This window comes from Falco peregrinus, chromosome 3 (genome assembly GCF_023634155.1).
Source record: "Falco peregrinus isolate bFalPer1 chromosome 3, bFalPer1.pri, whole genome shotgun sequence".
NCBI classification, from domain to species: domain Eukaryota; kingdom Metazoa; phylum Chordata; class Aves; order Falconiformes; family Falconidae; genus Falco; species Falco peregrinus.
The window spans coordinates 56,836,263-56,853,744 of NC_073723.1; the positions used below are offsets into that span (position 1 = coordinate 56,836,263).

Consider the following 17,482-nt stretch of genomic DNA (forward strand, 5'->3'; position numbering starts at 1 on the left):
GACACTGTAGGGCATCTCAGATGGTTCTAGCTGTCCGTGTGAAGGCCCTTCAGCTCAGTTCTTGCAAGACTGAATAGTGAAGCTTCCTGGAGAGTTTCTTCCCTGGCAATGTAATTTCTCTTGGATTTTAGCCACCCGCTGTTCTTTCTGACATTGCGGAGCCAGGCAGGAATTCTTTTGTCATCCTTTTGTCTAGACAGAGCTGGGGGCAGTGTCTGAAGCCTGGTGTGGGAGATGTTTCTTTGCCTTTCCAACTCAAAAGCTAAGCGAGAAGATTACTTGCTGATTATTTTTACACTGTTTTGGCAACCTGTGTCCCAGCAGACTTTAGTCTGACTGGCTAAGCAGATTCAAAACACTCTGAAAATTCATGCTTTTTTTCTTAACACATGATATGCAATTATACGTATATATATAAGCCCGTAAACCCATAAAGAGTGTAGACTTCAGACAAGCAAGCAATTTGCTCCTAGCTAGAATTCAGCTGGTGTAGTGGTGGTGAGCAGACTAATGGGCAGAACAGTGGAGGAGATGACTGCGTAGCCTGAGAGTAGGGGCTTCCTGTTCCTGGAAACCCTTACTGGGAATTCCAGGGGTGTTTCACCTCTCACCCTAGTCTAGCCCTTTCTAAAACTCCAAGTCAAGTAAATGTTGAGATTCAAAGCTACAAAGCAGTCATTAGTTAATGGGTAAGAGAAAGAGCATCAGAAGTTTTGGTCAGAGTATGTTTGGAACTGCTGGCTGCTGGATATAAGATGATGTAGTCCATATATAATATCTTGTAATCGAATATGGAAATAAACATAGATTAAAAACATATGGGCTATTTAACATTGTTCTAGGAATGTAATGGTCTGCAGTCTGCTGAGTGGGCAGACGGACAAGGAAAGGAAAGCAGTTTTTGAACTGTGTCTTTCTCTGTTCTCACTTTCTTCCTGACTCATCTCCAAGCCCTAGTATCTATTTACACAGGACTTCTCATGTGGCCTCTTAGTACAATGTAATACCTCTTTTGCACTATATACCAACATGAAAATGGACAGAAATCTCATCTACTCCACATAACTACTACCTGCGTTTGCATAAAGCTGCATGTTGGATGCTGCTTGCTTCAGAGAGAGAAGCTGACAACAGTCAAAGTGAGCCCACCATCCACTTCATCATCTTTCTTCTCTTCAGGCTAAGTCCTCCAAGGCAGTCATTCTTTCCCACAATGTATTTTTGCATCTAGCCTGTAACTGAGATACTGAGGATGATGTCGAACAGCAATACTATTAAGAAGAGTTAATGGTAACAGTGATGTTACCTAACACTTGCATTTCCTTCTGCTCCTTTTCATTTATACCTGAAAATAAGAGTTGTTCCTACAAACTTCACTGTGAGTGAAAGAAAGATGTTCTATTCTGTGGGCTGTGCTTGCGCTTGCATTTCTTGCATAAATAGAAGTGTGGATTTGTGCAGCATTGGTTCTTCATGCAGATTAAATTGCGTAGGCTGCTCTCAGATGTTTTCCAAATTTTATCAGCTGTTTCAGCGCCCCTATTGCTGTTTTCTAGAGCCCTCTGGTGGGGGGAGATTAGAAAAAATGTGAAGTGTCAGCTTACTGGTAGGGAAAACATTATAAATTGGAGCAGGACAGTTTTTGCCATCACGCTAACATCACATATGCTATATACAAGAAAGCCTTTGTTATTTTTTAATCACAAAGAACACTCATTGTTTTAACAGGACATATACTAGAATGAGGTCAGTCACTAATTTCAATGGGTTAATTTATAGAGAAATGATACAAGAGTGGGCAAAGATCCTGTTCTTCACCATTTGAGAAGACTAAAGATCTCAGGATGTGCATTTGCTCTTTCTCAGTATCAGAAAAAAAAAGGAAGATCAGAATATTATATCAAAGGGGGAAATAACTTTTCTGTTTCTTCCAAAGGATTAAGTCACTAGCCCATAGAAAGCAGAGAACTGGTTCAACAACAGTTTTTCGGTTTGCATGAGCAAGTCATATGAATCTTCAGCTGGCATTGAGGAGAGAGATTGCTTCTTTGATCAAAGTGTAAATGTCTTATTTAAAGTAAAAAGCTGTTTTCTTCTGAAACTTCTCATTAAGGCTCTTTTGAAAGCCCCAGTATATTTTGTCTTCCTTTTTCCTGCCAAGTCTTCGGGCTGCTGAGGGTGGTGAGGGGAGCTGGCAAGCGCCGAAGGCAGAAGCCAGCACCCTGCTACGTGAGGCCTCGCTTTTATGTTAAAGTCCGTACAGGCAGAGCCTTTTGTTAAAGGCCCACGAGAGTCAGTTTGGCACCACAAAACCGCTGGAGTCCTCCTGTCGTCTGGAGAATCAGGCCATTTAGAAGCAAAAGGAGGAAAAGACACAAAACTAAATTCTAATCGTGGGGAGAAACTATTCTAGTGCTTTAACTCACCTTTGCCTTTGAGATGGAAATCCATCACAAAGTTTACTTTATTCTGAATATGCATTTTATTTTCTGAGGTTTTCTGCTCAAATAATGATTGCATAGGGCAATTTTTCCAAACCAGATTGTTCCATGCTGGAGTCCTTGTTAATTACCTTGTTTTCTATTGGAGTTCTTGGAGATAAAATTTGTGAAATACTCACCATCACTGGAAGGCAGGACATTTTTACCAGATTCCCTGAGGGTGGATAATGTTACTTAATATTGAAAGCTGATGAGCATCTTGCGTTGCTACTTAGCTTTCATAGACAACTTCCACTCCATATGTACAGGGACCCAGCTGCAGAAACTCCCCATGCATGCTGAGATTTGCCTGTATCTTCTGTCACATCTAGTCACCTAGAGTTCAAAGCACACAGGATAACTTTGGCCTTTATATTTCAAACTTCCCCATGTAATTCAGGCACAGCTGGTAAGCCAAAGGGCTTCAACTATCCACACAGCCACGCACATGTGCTGGGTTTGGCCAACAAAGCAGCCAAGGGTGCCTCTACTCCACAACCGGAGCAGTTCTGACTTGATACACTGAGCTCCCATGTGCTTTTGGAAGCAATTCTGCATATGTCTGTGATGCAGGATTCAATTAAAAAAAAAAATTCAAAAAGGAATTGAAGTATGTCCATTCCAGTAGGCAGACTTGGGCAGTAAGATACCAGGGAGCACAGGGTCTCCAAGTGAAACCATTAGCAGTCTTATTTTGCTTGCAGGATGGGACGGCTCCCTTGTGGATTGCATCGCAGATGGGTCACAGTGAAGTGGTGCGAGTAATGCTGCTCCGGGGAGCTGAGCGAGACGCCGCGCGGGACGTGAGTAGTGCTTCTTCCTGCTCTCTGTCTGCAGCTGAATGCCGCCTAGCTTTCCCTGAGGCCGCAAGTCTGCCTGAATGGAGGCCTGGTGTCCCTGGAGTCTGTCCTGTTTGCCAGGCTCTGAAGTCCCACACTGGGTCCCTTTTTGCCAGTTTTCTGGGCCAGTTTTCAGGAGGGAACTTCTGGAACAAGGGAATGGAAATGTCCGTATAAATGAGAGACAAAGATGATATATGGTGTAACTAGTTCATTTTACCCTGACGTTCTCACCTGCTGGAGAAACGATCCTCCAGGTGCCCCAAAACCGGCAGCATATGCTCTGGAGGTGCTTCCTCAAAGATGATGAGCAGAGAGGACTCTCCTCTCAGAGGTGTGGGGAAGAGCTGGCATTGCCCTCCAGCCAAGGGGAATGCAGATAAACTGTTGGTAGCAACTGAACTGACCTTCCTCTCTCTTTTAAAGGATGGTACCACTGCTTTACTGAAGGCTGCCATTAAAGGGTACAACAATGTGATAGAAGAGTTGCTGAAATTCTCTCCCACACTTGGCCTGCTGAAGGTTAGTAGTGTAACACAGATTTTTAGGCAGAAACACAAGAAGGCAAAGGGTCTGATGAAAGACCTGACACTTATGACTGTGCTAGTGCAAGACAATAAGGAGCTTGAGCCCAAAAAAGTCAAGAGAAATATGAAATTATCTTATTTAGCCTTTAATGCCACACACAATCTTTCTAAACAAAATTGTGAATTTGATATTTGGAATGAGGAAGCCCATTGTGTCATAGAAGGAATCATCCTGCTTTTCGTCATCTGATTTTATTTCTACTGTAAATGGATTGCCCTCGACAGTGCAGTTTTTAGCATTATAACCTGCCCTCTATTACATTTAGTCAGCAAAATAGTATCCTAAGAGATCTTTTGTGAGCAGATTATCTACTTGATGTTGTTTTCCCCTGAATTCAAAAAGTTAATTGAAAAATAATAGATATTTGGAAGCTGCTTTTTAATAGCTCATCTAATTTTATGTGCCTATAAATCACATTCTTTGATAGCCTCTGTGCATGCAACTACTTGGCAATTTTGATGTACGTGAAAATCCAGGTGGCATTAACTTCGTTGTTAATTCCATGAAATAGCTTCCACACTTATTTGAACTGTCAGTTTGCAGCCACAAGCAAAAGGCCAGCCATAAAAAATCACTATTCAGCTGTCTGACACTGAGACCATTAATCATCAGAGAAAGAAGATAAAATGCACAGATGGTTCATTACTGCTTGCACTTCTGTTTCACTTCCTAATGGCTGGTTTTGCCAGGCAGAAGCAAGTGCTGTGTTCATTTTACCTCTGATCTATTGACAAGGGTATTTTTTAAAAGGAAATATTGCTGTGGTAAAGTGAACTTGACTCTAATTTTTATTAAAGCATTTAAAATCATCTCCTTCATAGCCCACTAGCCTGCCAGCACCCTGTCTAAATCAGACCCTATACCTTTGATGACCTAATCTCTTCTGTGTTACTTCTTTCTTGTTCATAGTTTTGTTCTTTGCAAACATTTGTGTTTCACTGCCTTTTGCCTTCTTCCCATGCACAGTACAAACATCTCCATTGGTATTTTCTAGAATGGGACCTCTGCTCTCCATGCGGCTGTCCTGAGCGGCAATGCGAGGACAGTGGCACTGCTCCTCGAAGCAGGAGCGGACCCATGCCTGAGGAACAAGGTATGCCCTGGCACGGAATCCCGGGCAAGGAGCAGGTGGGGAGCACCGAGCGGTGGAACCATTTGTGCCACAGAGGTGGTGGCAGCCCACGTTTCTGTGCTGGTCCATGGTTGTCTCTTGATCCTTGCCAGAAGCACCACTGTTTGGTCTACTCATTTCCATATACAAGCATCTATAAGGATGCTTGGCAGTGCCACTGGTGATGCTGGTTCCTGTGAAGTTACACCAGTCTGAGGATAACCAAACCATGCACTCACACCCGAGCACCACAGTTAACTGTACCTAGCAATGGGCTAGCTAGGTTGCATTTTGGGGAAAGGGTGATCTTGTTGCTGTTTTGATAAGCCATAAATTATATTCATATCTCCATACAGATGTGTAAGGAGGATATTTTTGCAGCAAGAGAAATGTGTGTGGGGGTGCCTTTGATAAGAAAACTTGGTTAGAATTCAGCACATTGGTAAGGCAAAAAAATATCCCATGTTACATGCATCTTCTCCCTATCTTACAGTAAATCTGTTAGTTTCTTGAAATAGTTGAATACTCTTTTATACCAGCAACTTTTCTGCAGAAAACTTGTCGTGGTATTACTCTATAAAGTGTTTTAACATTACATGTTCGATAATTTCCATGAAAATGTCTTCCACTGGCTTGTGTTTATAAACTACTTGCCACTAGTATTTGATGTCTAGCTGGGTTTGGTCTGGTGAATGGGTGGTCTGGTATTTACTTCTGGTTTATGACTGCGTGAATGGAAGTTTATAATACAAGTAATCCAGCACATCCCTTCTAAAAGTTTTCGTCATTTAATGTGAAACCTGTGCCTGTTATTTCTGTGTCATTCCACTTGATGGCAGCAGAGATAAAGCCTCTTACACAGTGGTTCGTGTTAACAGGCATTTTGTTTTGATTGTTGACGGCAACGTGCGAGATTTTTCTGCTACTGATAGTGATTTGCAGCAGAAGGGTGTGCAGTATCAGAAAGCCTGTGGCTGTAACCTCTTCTACTGTGTTGTTTTTTTTTTAATAACATGCAATTTGGCACAACAGAGTACATTTGCAGGACAGAATTACCAATTTTCAGAAGGAGCTTCATTATAAATATATTTATGTTACCAAAATTATATTCAAAACATACAGAAGACCAAACTCTGATGTTTTATTATGAATCCTACAGAACAGCGCTGACTATTTCACAGCAATTGAAGTCTTTCCTTGGATTTTTATGGACTTCAGTACTTAAAAACCTGCCTCATCTCCCCCAAAAAATCAGCAGCTATGCTCTGTATTACTTCTGGGGTAGAAGTATAGGGAGCCCAAGAGATACCATCTAGCCTGAACAGTCATCACAGGATAAACTGTCCATTCAAACCCCAGGCTGAGATTATTTTGAAGACTTAAGTGAGACTTGCACACTGAAAGGTGATTTCTAAGATACCTCCAGCAGTGGTGGAGACAACACTGGAAAAAACACATCATTATAATGCCCAGTACAATCTTCTTTAGATTTTAATGCTTTTAAACCATATTTTGGAAATAATAATTCATTTCTGCTAACCTTCAGGTTTTTTTGTTCCAGGCAAATGAACTGCCAGCAGAACTAACAAAAAATGAACGCATCCTCCGCCTGCTTCGCACAAAGGAAAAGCAAAGAAAAAGCTAATGCAGCCCTGTAGCAAATGCCATTTGACAGAGAAGCACCCTGACCACAGTAGCATGACAGTTAACCTAGGTTGCCCAAGAAGGTCTTGTTGGAACAGTTTGTAGAACTGATTAGCCTCTCCAGCACACGCTCCCTGAATGCACAAGGTCCTCCCATGGGCTGGGGCCTCTGCCTGGCATCACTGAACACAGGACTGAGAGCAGGGTTTGGCCTGGGAGCTGCGTTTGCGCTGCAGCTCTGCCTGTGCTCCAGGCCAGCACCGATGTCTGCTCCTCCATGCCTGCAGTGTACACATCCCCACATGTGCAAGTGGTCCTGCCGTTTCAGGCACGTGTCCCCATACTGGCGTGGCTGCACACCTGTGACGGGTACCTCAGGGCGCATGTGTGGGTTGGGAGCACTCAGCCCTTGTGCCAAAAGGACGCCCAGATCTCACAGCTGTTTGGATGCAGTTGGTCCTGGAGCAGCCCCATGGTGCCACTGCCCTCCCTTTGCTGACACTGCTAGCTCAGACCATTCCTCTCTACCTCCAGGTGCCACGTGGGGCTAGAAGTGAGATCTCACCTGCGACATCCAACAGGAAAAGTCCTCCTGCCAGCCCAGGGCTTTGGTAATGTTTTGGCTACTGCATGAAGCTCCATAAAAATGATCCGGAGTGTTAAAAATTATGCCAAAAGCTACAACCAAACAATAAGCAAGATGTCCTTGTCAGTTGTAGCATCTTGATCTGTCAATCCGTTCAGCCACAGAAACACAGTTGATAACATTTTGCAGTGTGTATGCAGTGCTATGGGAATCCATCCCCAACCCTACAGTCTACATACCTGCATTTTTGTGGATAGGGGAGGACTGGTTACTGAGCAAACCAACCAGGGCATATCATTCACTGGCACAAGTACAATAGAAAGTTAGCTGTCAGGCACAACAGCAAGGATGCTGTACAAGTGGTATATGTATGTTCTGCATACGCATACGTGTGACACTATGGATAGGTACCCACAGCTACTATGCAATGCACTTGTTCCCCAGGTCTGTGACAGGAGTTAATGGAGAAGTGTTCAATGTACAGGTGTTTCAACAGCTGGTGAGAGGGTTACACGTAGCTATACTCCAACAGGTCCACCAACTAATGCAGGCATGGAAAATGAACTCTCAACAACAATTTTGGCCTTTGTTGTGGTTGAGATGCTTAGACATGCTACTAGTGCCTGTCTGGGGAAGGCAGTACAAATTGTAGATGATTGGTGAAGAGCTATGTTTTAACCATGTTGCTGTAAGGCACCCCATTAAAACACAGCAATTTTTGCAGTATAAACACTATATACTATGTCCTGTTAGACAAAAAAACATCAAACAATGTTTTCCAGTGAGTTAACATATAAAGTTAGTTCAGTACATGAATCCAGGCACTTCACCCGTCTTCAAACCTTGGCAAATTACTGAAAAATTGCTTTAGAAGTTGAAGACAGAGAAGATCATAAGGAAATAAAATATTACCTGCTTAAGAAATGTCAGTCTAGGATTCAACTGAAATGTTGCACTTTTGCTTCGGTGAGTTTAAAAAAAATCTCTTAGTGAGCTAGCACAAATGAATGTCGTTTACTTAGTGCAAATTAGCCATATATATTACCAAATCATAAAATTATTCTTTTTGTGAGTAAGTTAGGTAGTAAGTCAGGGTTCTGATGAAGAGAACAGAAGTGGGTGTACCTTTGCTTGCAAGCTGGCATTGCTATTCAATTTCTAGTCAGCATTAGAAAGGAAAGCTTTAAGTTTTCCAACAATATAAGGAGGCACCAGAAAAATCTATTTGTTTAGGTAATTCATGCTGCTATATTTTTAAATTAAAATAATATTGTGCCTAACAGAAACTTGCAGACAAACTGCTACAGAACCAAATAATTATGCAAGATGCTTAGTGGATGATTGTATCCAGGGTTAAGTTCTGCAAAAGACTAAAAAATACTGAATGTGCAGAAATCTCAAGAGCTTTATTGGGAACTTATGTTTCACAGCATTGCATGGGACTGGACTCGTAACTTCTTTAACAAGCAACTCTGGAGAGGATAGGTTTGTTTGGAGTCCCCAGTGGGTTGAGGATGAACATACTGTTTCGGAGAATGCTAGAGGGACTCTAGGCAACCTGGCCTCAATATTAATCGTTTTTCCCTCAAGTTTCTTCAGATCAACAGCTGGGAACCACCACACTCTTAAGATGAAAAAAACTTTCATGGTTGTAAAGAAGGAGGATAAACACTAGAGGATCTTCAGTAGTCATGCTGGGTGAGCCATAAATACGCTTTATATCAGACAGGCTGTAAACATCAAGCAATCTTCCTAAAAAATGCAGAAGCATCCACTGTTGATGAGGGTCTCCTATATTTCCCTGATAGCAGAGCAAGCCAGCAGTGGTCCTGTGACAGCAGAAGTAAAGCAAGCTGAGACAAAAACATGCAGGTGTTGTGTATCTGCAGGTGGGCTTTCCTTTCTGTCAGGTGTATTTTCTTGTGAGTGGTCTCACCCCAAAGGGGCAGCTACTCAGCAAAGAGCTGCTGCTTAAACTATGCCTGTCCATGGCAAGATGTATATCTGCTCCCCACCATTTAGAGCAGGAATTTCCAAGTCTTGTGTCCAGCTGCCTCCATGACTGGCCACCGTAGCTGGGGCTCTCATGCAACAAGCGAAGAACACCTGGGATGCTGTGTCCCTTACAGAGCATATTGGGCTATAACTGGCTTTTCTTATTTCTGAACAAAATTTGAGATGTGAGGCTAGCACAGGTCGAAGGGAGAGGCTTGTAGCTCCCTCCTTGCTCTCATTAGTACAGGCTGATACAGCACACAGGCTGGAGGTGGGGGCTCCATGGTGGAGAACTGGCAGCAAAGTCTTTCTCTGCCCCATTCAGACTGAAGTTGAATCTAGCTTCAGCAAAGGCCAACACAGGATTTCTAGGCATGGAAACCTTCCCATTGGGAGCACATCTTTCACCTCAGAGCCTTTGGGGAGAGGGCTGGGTTTGGTCTTAGCTTTGGGTTCCCTGTAACTAAAAGGTGCTTATTCTGCCTGTAGGTGGACTTGAAGATTGCAATACCATTTCTCTACCATGAATTTAACTTTCCACAAAGGAACCTTATTAACGCTCAATATTTAGGTAGCTGCTGTTATCTTTAAAGTGCTCAGTAAATAATCTATGGTTTGTTGTTCTAAAACGGAAACTTGCTTTCCTTTCCTGGCTGAAGTGATTCACTAATATTGACAGTAGTTCTTTGCATAGTTGTCGTGCCTTTTGTGTAAGGCTTTCAAAGTGCTCTGCAGACACCATTACCTTTGTAAGTTGTAAGGTACATTGCTGGAGGAGGCAGAGAAATAGATTATTTCATTCACACACCAGTGAAATGAAGCAGCTGTTCATCAGCTCATGTCAATAGACAAGAGTAAATTTAGATTAGAAATTAAGGGGCACCAAATCCATTTCACAGACTACAAGATGAAGGTAGGTACCATATAATGATGTGAAATAGAACTGGGACAAGATAACAGGCCAAACTGGGTTTTGGGGTTTCTTTTCCCCTAAAAGTGCCATATATGTGTATATATCCATCTTGCACCCCTCAAAAGAGCAGCTCCACTAGCACGCTGCTTTTAGGCTTGCCTCTCTGCACATGCCAATCCAGGGGCCCAGCTTGCTGTCCTCTCCACCTGGGATTTATTCAGGTGCTATAGCCTGGTGACTTCCCCTCAGCTGCAAGTGAGTACAAAGGATGTGCAACCAAGAACAGGCTACACTAATGAGTCAAAGAAAAGTATACAGCATTTTTCTTTCACTAGTATCAAGCCATTGTGTGATGGGGATGAACACAAGGAGAGGCCTGTGGGGTGCAGAGAGAAGTGGCATCCCATAAGTGATATGGCAGCATCATAGCCTCAGAGGTCCCAAATACACAGAGCTCTTCATTTAAGCTGATCGCTGCAGTGCAGCGTGCAGGAACATCTATTTAGTAGTGATACAAAAGGCAATGTTGTACCTCCTGACTTGCACATGCTGTTCTTCACTTGGAGCAAAACCATCTCACTAATGACCCATGCACGTTTGTTTAGTTTGAAACAGCTGAAAGGACGAGAGCACCAGGTCAAAACAGCTGCAAGTCATATTTAATGCACTTTAACAACGATGGTGATTTGCCTCAGAGTCAGAGCCTAACTGCAAGAAAATTCATGCTTTTATTTCAGACAGTTATGGTGACTATTGGGAAATGCATAAGTAAACCAAATTTCATGTTGTCTCAGAAATTTCAGAATTGTACAGAGAATGAGGTAGCACAAATCCCGGCCCATTTGTACTTCACTTAATATGAACACTGAACAGACATAAAAATACTGCCTTTGTCTGGAACCCTTGAGTCAGCAGTGTTAAAATGCTAACGTTTGCTATGAGTCCAAAGATTATACACAAAGCTCTTTTTTCCAGCAACAGAATATTGTATTACACACACAGGACTAAATGGAGTTGTGCCTTCTCACAGTGGCTCTGCATTTGGTCCTTGGAAATATGATAGTTTCATAATTTTCTGAATTCCACAGTTTCTTTTGACCTGCCCTTTTATGCATTTGATAACACTTATATGAATTTATGTAACTCTGTGTAAGACTAATATTCTGCAACAGGAATGTTGCTTTGCTAAAACACCTTTTCCCATACTATCATTTCAATAAAAATTAATATACTACTCAGATTACCTTTTCTGCATACTTCAATATTTCTTTCCTTTTGTGCAGTCTACTCTTTCTCTTTGTAGAATACCATAATTAATTTCCTATTTATGTAAAGATAACTTTGCTCTATTCCGCTTGATTGATTATACTTTTATTATTTTCCAGGTCTTTACAGATGAGGTAACATTCACAAAACAAATAAAGCCAATGCACAGGCTTGAGGAACAGGAAAATGTAATTTAGCATGACATAACAAGGTTTGTTTCAAAGATACAGACATCACTGAGAGATTCCCCTTGACATTAACATCCATTAGGTCAGATCTGAAGGGAAGATTATAAAAAGCAACTTAGGAACCAAAGGAATAAGACTATACTTTTATTCAGTTAGTCAAACATGTCTTGGTTTGTTATATTCCTAAATGTAAAACTGATCTTTACACTGATCTGACCTACTTCAGTTAAAAAAAAGTCAACACCCTGCTGATACGCTTATTATGGTATGCAGTGGATTATGCGTCATAATGGGGGAAAGAGTCTACACTGAAAATTGTATTTTTGACCTTGTGTTTGATGTCCCACACTTTTTGCCTTATTCCTACAATTTTCTATTGTGATGAGCTACATTTTCAGTCATTGTCAAAAATTCCTACAGCCACAACTCAGTAATACATCTCCATCTATTCAGAGAATATCAAGAGAAAGTGCTGTGACTTGTTCATGGCCTAAATCACTACAAAGGATAATTTCTGGTAGTGAAAGGCTCCTTAATTTTGCACATGAAAGCGTAACAAAAGAATGTCAAGGTGCTGGAAACAAGACAAATTCAAACTTCAAGCTGTGGATTTTCAAGAGTAAGGATAATTATCTACTGAAACAAATTGCTGAGATGATTCCTTCATCATTTGAGTTTTGGAAAAAAAATAAATTACTTTTCAGTCTGCAAGATGTGTTTCACCTGAAACATTTTGTGTTTGATGCAGGAATTACTGGATGAAATTTTACAATATGCAGGAACCAACATTATATGATCATAATAGCCTCCTTAATTTTAAAATATATGAATCAATGCAACTTTTGCTTTATCTCCACAGTGATTTAAAGAGATGCTGGCTCTCATGGGATCAATAACAAGACCATATGCCTAGCAACTGTGGCTGTAGCTGAACAGCAAATCGAAATCTGAGGCACATACCTAAGTCGTCTCTGAATAATCCATTTTGCTCTCACAATGTTGACAAGGCGTTTAAAATGGACTAACGCTTTAATGTCCAGCTTTTAATGTCAAGTCAGTTCATTCACAGCTGGCACAAGGGCTACATAGTGCTGCACCTTGCCAGGGAGCAGAGATTAGCAGAGCAGTCAGGGATGTGCCAGTGGTGAACACAACTAAGTCAGGAAGGAATAAGGGACGCAACTCTTTGCTATGGCAGATGTTTCGCTGGCTTGGGTGCACAGATGGAATATGACACTAACCTACCACACAGGCATGGAACAGACTGCAATTTTATATGTACTGCACAGATATTTTCTTGTGTGGGATATATGTATATATGTATGCATATGTACTTTGTATCCAGCATATGAGGATGGGCTCATGTAATCCCCTTGGAAAAGTGATACCATAACCTCGTGGTCTTCTTATCTGGACTGCATGAAGGGGAAGAAAAACTATTCCGCTTTCTGGAGACCCCAAGAACAGCTTCTGCAGGTGCTCCCTTGGCCATATTACTGCATCAGACCCTACTCACTTGGGAAAACTGTTATAAAACTGACAAAAAGTCTTCAAGTTCAGCCATGAACAGGCTGTTCCTCAGGTGAATTGCAGCTGGTAAACCTACCTCCTGTTCCTCCTGCCAAGTCAGGTTTTGGTAGTACTGTCAGGGACCCTATGACAGTTCTGCTCATATTCTCCAATTCGACAGCAAACCCAGAGTTACTCACCAAGTGGCAGCATGGTGCTCACAGGGATTCAGTCAACCAACGTTAATGCAAACCAGGAGCCGTACACAGCCATTAATAGGTCAGACCTTGAATGTGTTAGCATATCAGTGCTTACGTACAGTATCTGGCACAGGTACACACTGCACCTCTTTGCTCACAGCAACAAGTGCAGCCTGTCTCCAGACTGCTACAGTAAGCTGCATTTCTATAGTGTTTTCCTTCAACAGTTCACTGGTTGACACCTGGGTGTGGAGCTCTTGGGCCACATCTTGCCATGCAACTGGCACCACTTTACAGAAGAAGAAATTGCACTGGAGAGGCTGGGACCTGCCCAGATCGTCCAGCAAGTTTGTAGCTAAACTGGAACAAACTTTCAATTGTTTGAATTCAAGTCCCAAGCTTTTGCTGCTAGGCAATAAAAAACATCACGGAATTGTAATAAAAATGAACAAGTTTCAATGACTTCAAAAATAAATGCAGAAAGGATGTGATCTTAAAGAGTGACTATACGACTTTTAAGGTTAGATAGGGACACAGGTTGGTAAAGCAGCCATCAAAATACACTAGGGCAGATACAAAGATGAAAAGATAAAAAGACCTGATTCAGCATCACCTGACATACTACATGTTTATTTGAGTACTGGCAGCATTAGGCAGATTGCTGTCAGCCCCCTCTGCCTGATTTGACCCCACATGGGAAGTCTGAAGCCAAGAACATCTGACCAAAGTAACAGGTACATTGGAGCGTGTATAATTAAAAGGCAAGCAGGCCTCCACAGGTGAGGAAGGCTGACAAATGAGCTGATGAAAAGAATATGTTTTGCTTACAACACCAAATAGGAAACACCAGCTTTGTTTGGTACAAGTATTATTCTGGTTTAGCTGGAAAAACAGTCTTGGAGCAAGCTATAGTGGTTTGGACAGGCTCTACTGAAAAAAAAAAAAAAAAAAGTGTGAGAAACTGGATGAAACTTCTCACCCACCTGTTGCAGCTTGTCTTCACAGATTGCAAGACATCCACAGAGAATGTCCCGCTTTCCCATGTGCTGGTGCAGGGCATTGCTTAACGTAGCTCCCACTTCTTGCAAGTGCCTCTGAGCACTATCGCAATAGAAATAATACAGGTTCATAATAAATTATGGAGAATAAAGAGCAATGGACATTTTAACTGATTTTTCTGCAAAGCAATCGCATACTGTGTTTCCATTTGTATGTAGAAGTAATTCTTCAGACAGATTGCCACCTAAAAATTTCCAGGTCATTACCACTAGGTGCCTGAGTTTCTAGAAGTGGCAACACAGGTTTCATTTCAGCATTGAGTAAAGCGATGGATACACAGTAAGGCCTACACCTCTGAAGACAATGCTCAGAGCTTTCCATCAAAGACATAGAACAGAACATAGCAGGCAGCTATTTCACCCATTTCCTGATAGGCACCTTTACACCATTCAGGGTAGCCGGTGAGGGAGCAAGCTGATTTGATCCTAATGGACAATTAAAGGACTTGTTTGGTGTGATGGAGGCACCAAGCAACACCCTACATGATGAATTAATATTGGTCTCTCGGGCAGCAAAATTCAGTTTTGAATATGCTGCTGAGAACTGCCATAAGTATTCCCCATTAGCCTTCCAAGCAGGTGGTCCCTAACAGCTGTGCATAATCCTGGGTTTAAAAGAGAACCTTATAAGACATAACTGGATAAATGTCCTTCAATAAGAGCAGTTGGGAGTGGGGGTGGTCTCTTTTGGGCCATGTGTAACACAGACAAGGCAACGAGCTATTGGCAGCATCGATCTGGGTTAACTATTCAGGGCTACTTTTTCCCTACCCAGAAGGAAAGAGAGAACTTCAAGATGACATAGTCAACGGTGCCAACTTTATCATCAATAACGCTCATGCAACTACACTTAAATTCCCAGGAGCTGCTAGAGACGGCTCTGCATCCCCACCCCCTCAATAAGGCATGCAGCCACGACGAAGACCAAAGGCTGAAGCAGAACTGAAGGATTACCCTGCTCTGGTCTGCTGGCTACCAGTGTACAGAGGCAACATAAAAACAGATACGTGTTTTGAGTTTCCACACCTGCCATTAACGAGATTTCAGAAGTCTCTATGACCAAAGATAGGGTTGGTCTGATTAGTGTTTGTTAGTCTTCACACCTATACCACTCCACTTTAGCTTGTGAGTGCAAACAGGCAGCACTCTCTGGGGGACTGCACTGGAATAACAGTGTGACTTTCGATAGCCATCTAAATACAGATATTCAATAGAGATTCAGATAAATCCTAAAATACCACCTCTTCTCTCTGTTCATACTGTAGGTGGTAAAGTGTGAGGTTATGGACTTAATTAGTTTATGGCAGAATTTGTCGCTGCAACATTATAAATTGGTTCTTCAGCCCTGATTCTTAAATCACTCCTTCTTCATGTACTTCATTCAGGAAGAAAATGCCATTTCTCTTCAGTCAGTTTTGCTATCTTTCACCTTTTTCGCATGCACTGAAACAAGGTTCTTGCATTTTTTTAACATGTAGCTATGCGAGCTATGCCCACTGCATGCATTCTCTGCTTACGTGGAGTGTCTAGAAAATGTGGCAACTCGGTTCCCTGTTTTTAGGATCATGCTGCATAGTGCTGCATAAGTTATTTATTTATGACATGAACATTAAAACACAATATAACTTCAGGTACTCTACCTTTGTTTAGCACTTGCCAAATGACAGTCCTGCACCTGGGATGGAATAATCCCATGAAAAGTACAAGCTAGGCAGTGACTGAATGGAAAGCAGTTTGGCAGAAAAGAACGGGGTGGCTGGGTAGGGCAAGATGCTGAACATGAGTCAACGGGCTGTATCAGCGAGGGGGTAACCCAGCAGGCCAAGGGCTGGGGGTCATTCCCCTGTCTTTGGGACTTGGAGTGCTGTGCCCAGGTGGGGGATCCCCAGAATAAAAAAAAAGAAAAAAAGAAAAAGACACCGACATACAGGAGCAAGTCCAGTTTACTGTTACCACGATGGCTGGGGCTGCTGGAGTACATGAGCTGTGTTTGCTCAGCCGTAAGCTGAAAGCTGGCTCCTGGGGCATCTTCCTGCTCCCCGCAGCTACCACACAGGAGGATGCAGAGAAGGGGGAGCCACACGCTTCTCAGGCGGCCACCAAGGCAGCAGGGGAGGCGACAGGCTCAAGCCGGAACATGGGAAAATCTCTTTAGATACAGGCAAAAAATTTTACTGTAAGTGCGGTCAAAGAGTGGAACGGTTTGTTCAAAGAGGCTGTGTAAACTCCATCTCTGAAGAGCTTCAGTGCAAGAACCCTGAGCCACCTGGTCTACCCGGATTCCGATTTCAGCAGAAAGTCGGACTACGTGACCCTCTAGAGATCCCGGGCCAACGTGTTAGCCCCTGAAGCTGTGACACCAAGACTAGCCTGCATTTTTCTCAGCAGACGGCAGTATCAGCTAAATTACATACTTCATACCAGCAGCGCGCTGTCAGGTACCGGGCCGTGAAGGCGATAAAGCGGCGGCGAAACCACAGGGAGGCTGCGGCGCACCCAGCTTGTGCTACGCTTCCTCCCCACCGGATCCCAAACTGATCCCGAACAGATTCCACACAAACAGACCCCAAACAGAGCGGCGGACTGCAACCAGCGCTCCCGAACCTGCTGGCCGCCACAGCGGCCCGGCCACCTGACGCCCGCCCGAGGCAGCGGCCGCGCCGGCGGGGCCCGGGAGCAGCCCGACGTGCCGCGCTGGGGAGCCGGCGTGCATGGCAGCTGCACGGCCACAGCGCGCGGGATCGGAGCCCAACGCGTGGAAATCAGCAATTAGTAACTCTGAAGCAAAATTAACACGCTGATGAACTTTTCAATTAGTAACTCTGAAGCAAAATTAACACGCTGATGAACTTTTCCGCGCCCGTCCAAAGCCGCTGCTCGGCTGCCGGCGCAGCCCAGGCGGGAGCCTCCCTTCCGCAAAGGCGCAGCTCCGCTCCAGCACCGACACCCGCCCGAGCCCCCCCACCCGCGCCCGCAGCGCCCCCGCCGCCCCCTGAGGCGAGGCGCGGCCCGGCCGTGGCGTGAGGCGCGGTCCCGCCCCGCCGCCGGGGGGAGGCGGTGCCCGGGGGCGGGGCGGCGGCGGCGGTTGGCGGCGGCGGGCGGGCG

The 17,482-nt window shown here is 43.6% G+C and overlaps 1 protein-coding gene across 2 annotated transcripts in view; it reads left to right on the top strand.

The window, feature by feature from the left end:
• The window catches only part of ANKRD29 (ankyrin repeat domain 29), a 51,252-nt gene extending 39,867 nt beyond the window's left edge, over positions 1 to 11,385 (top strand). For both annotated transcript variants that reach the window (XM_055800925.1, XM_055800924.1), the window contains 4 exons: positions 3,185 to 3,283; positions 3,746 to 3,841; positions 4,902 to 5,000; positions 6,580 to 11,385. In XM_055800925.1, coding sequence (XP_055656900.1) covers positions 3,185 to 3,283; positions 3,746 to 3,841; positions 4,902 to 5,000; positions 6,580 to 6,663 — 378 coding nt within the window. In that variant the 3' untranslated portion in view covers positions 6,664 to 11,385. The remainder of the gene's footprint in view (positions 1 to 3,184; positions 3,284 to 3,745; positions 3,842 to 4,901; positions 5,001 to 6,579) is intronic.
• Positions 11,386 to 17,482: the final 6,097 nt, after the last annotated feature.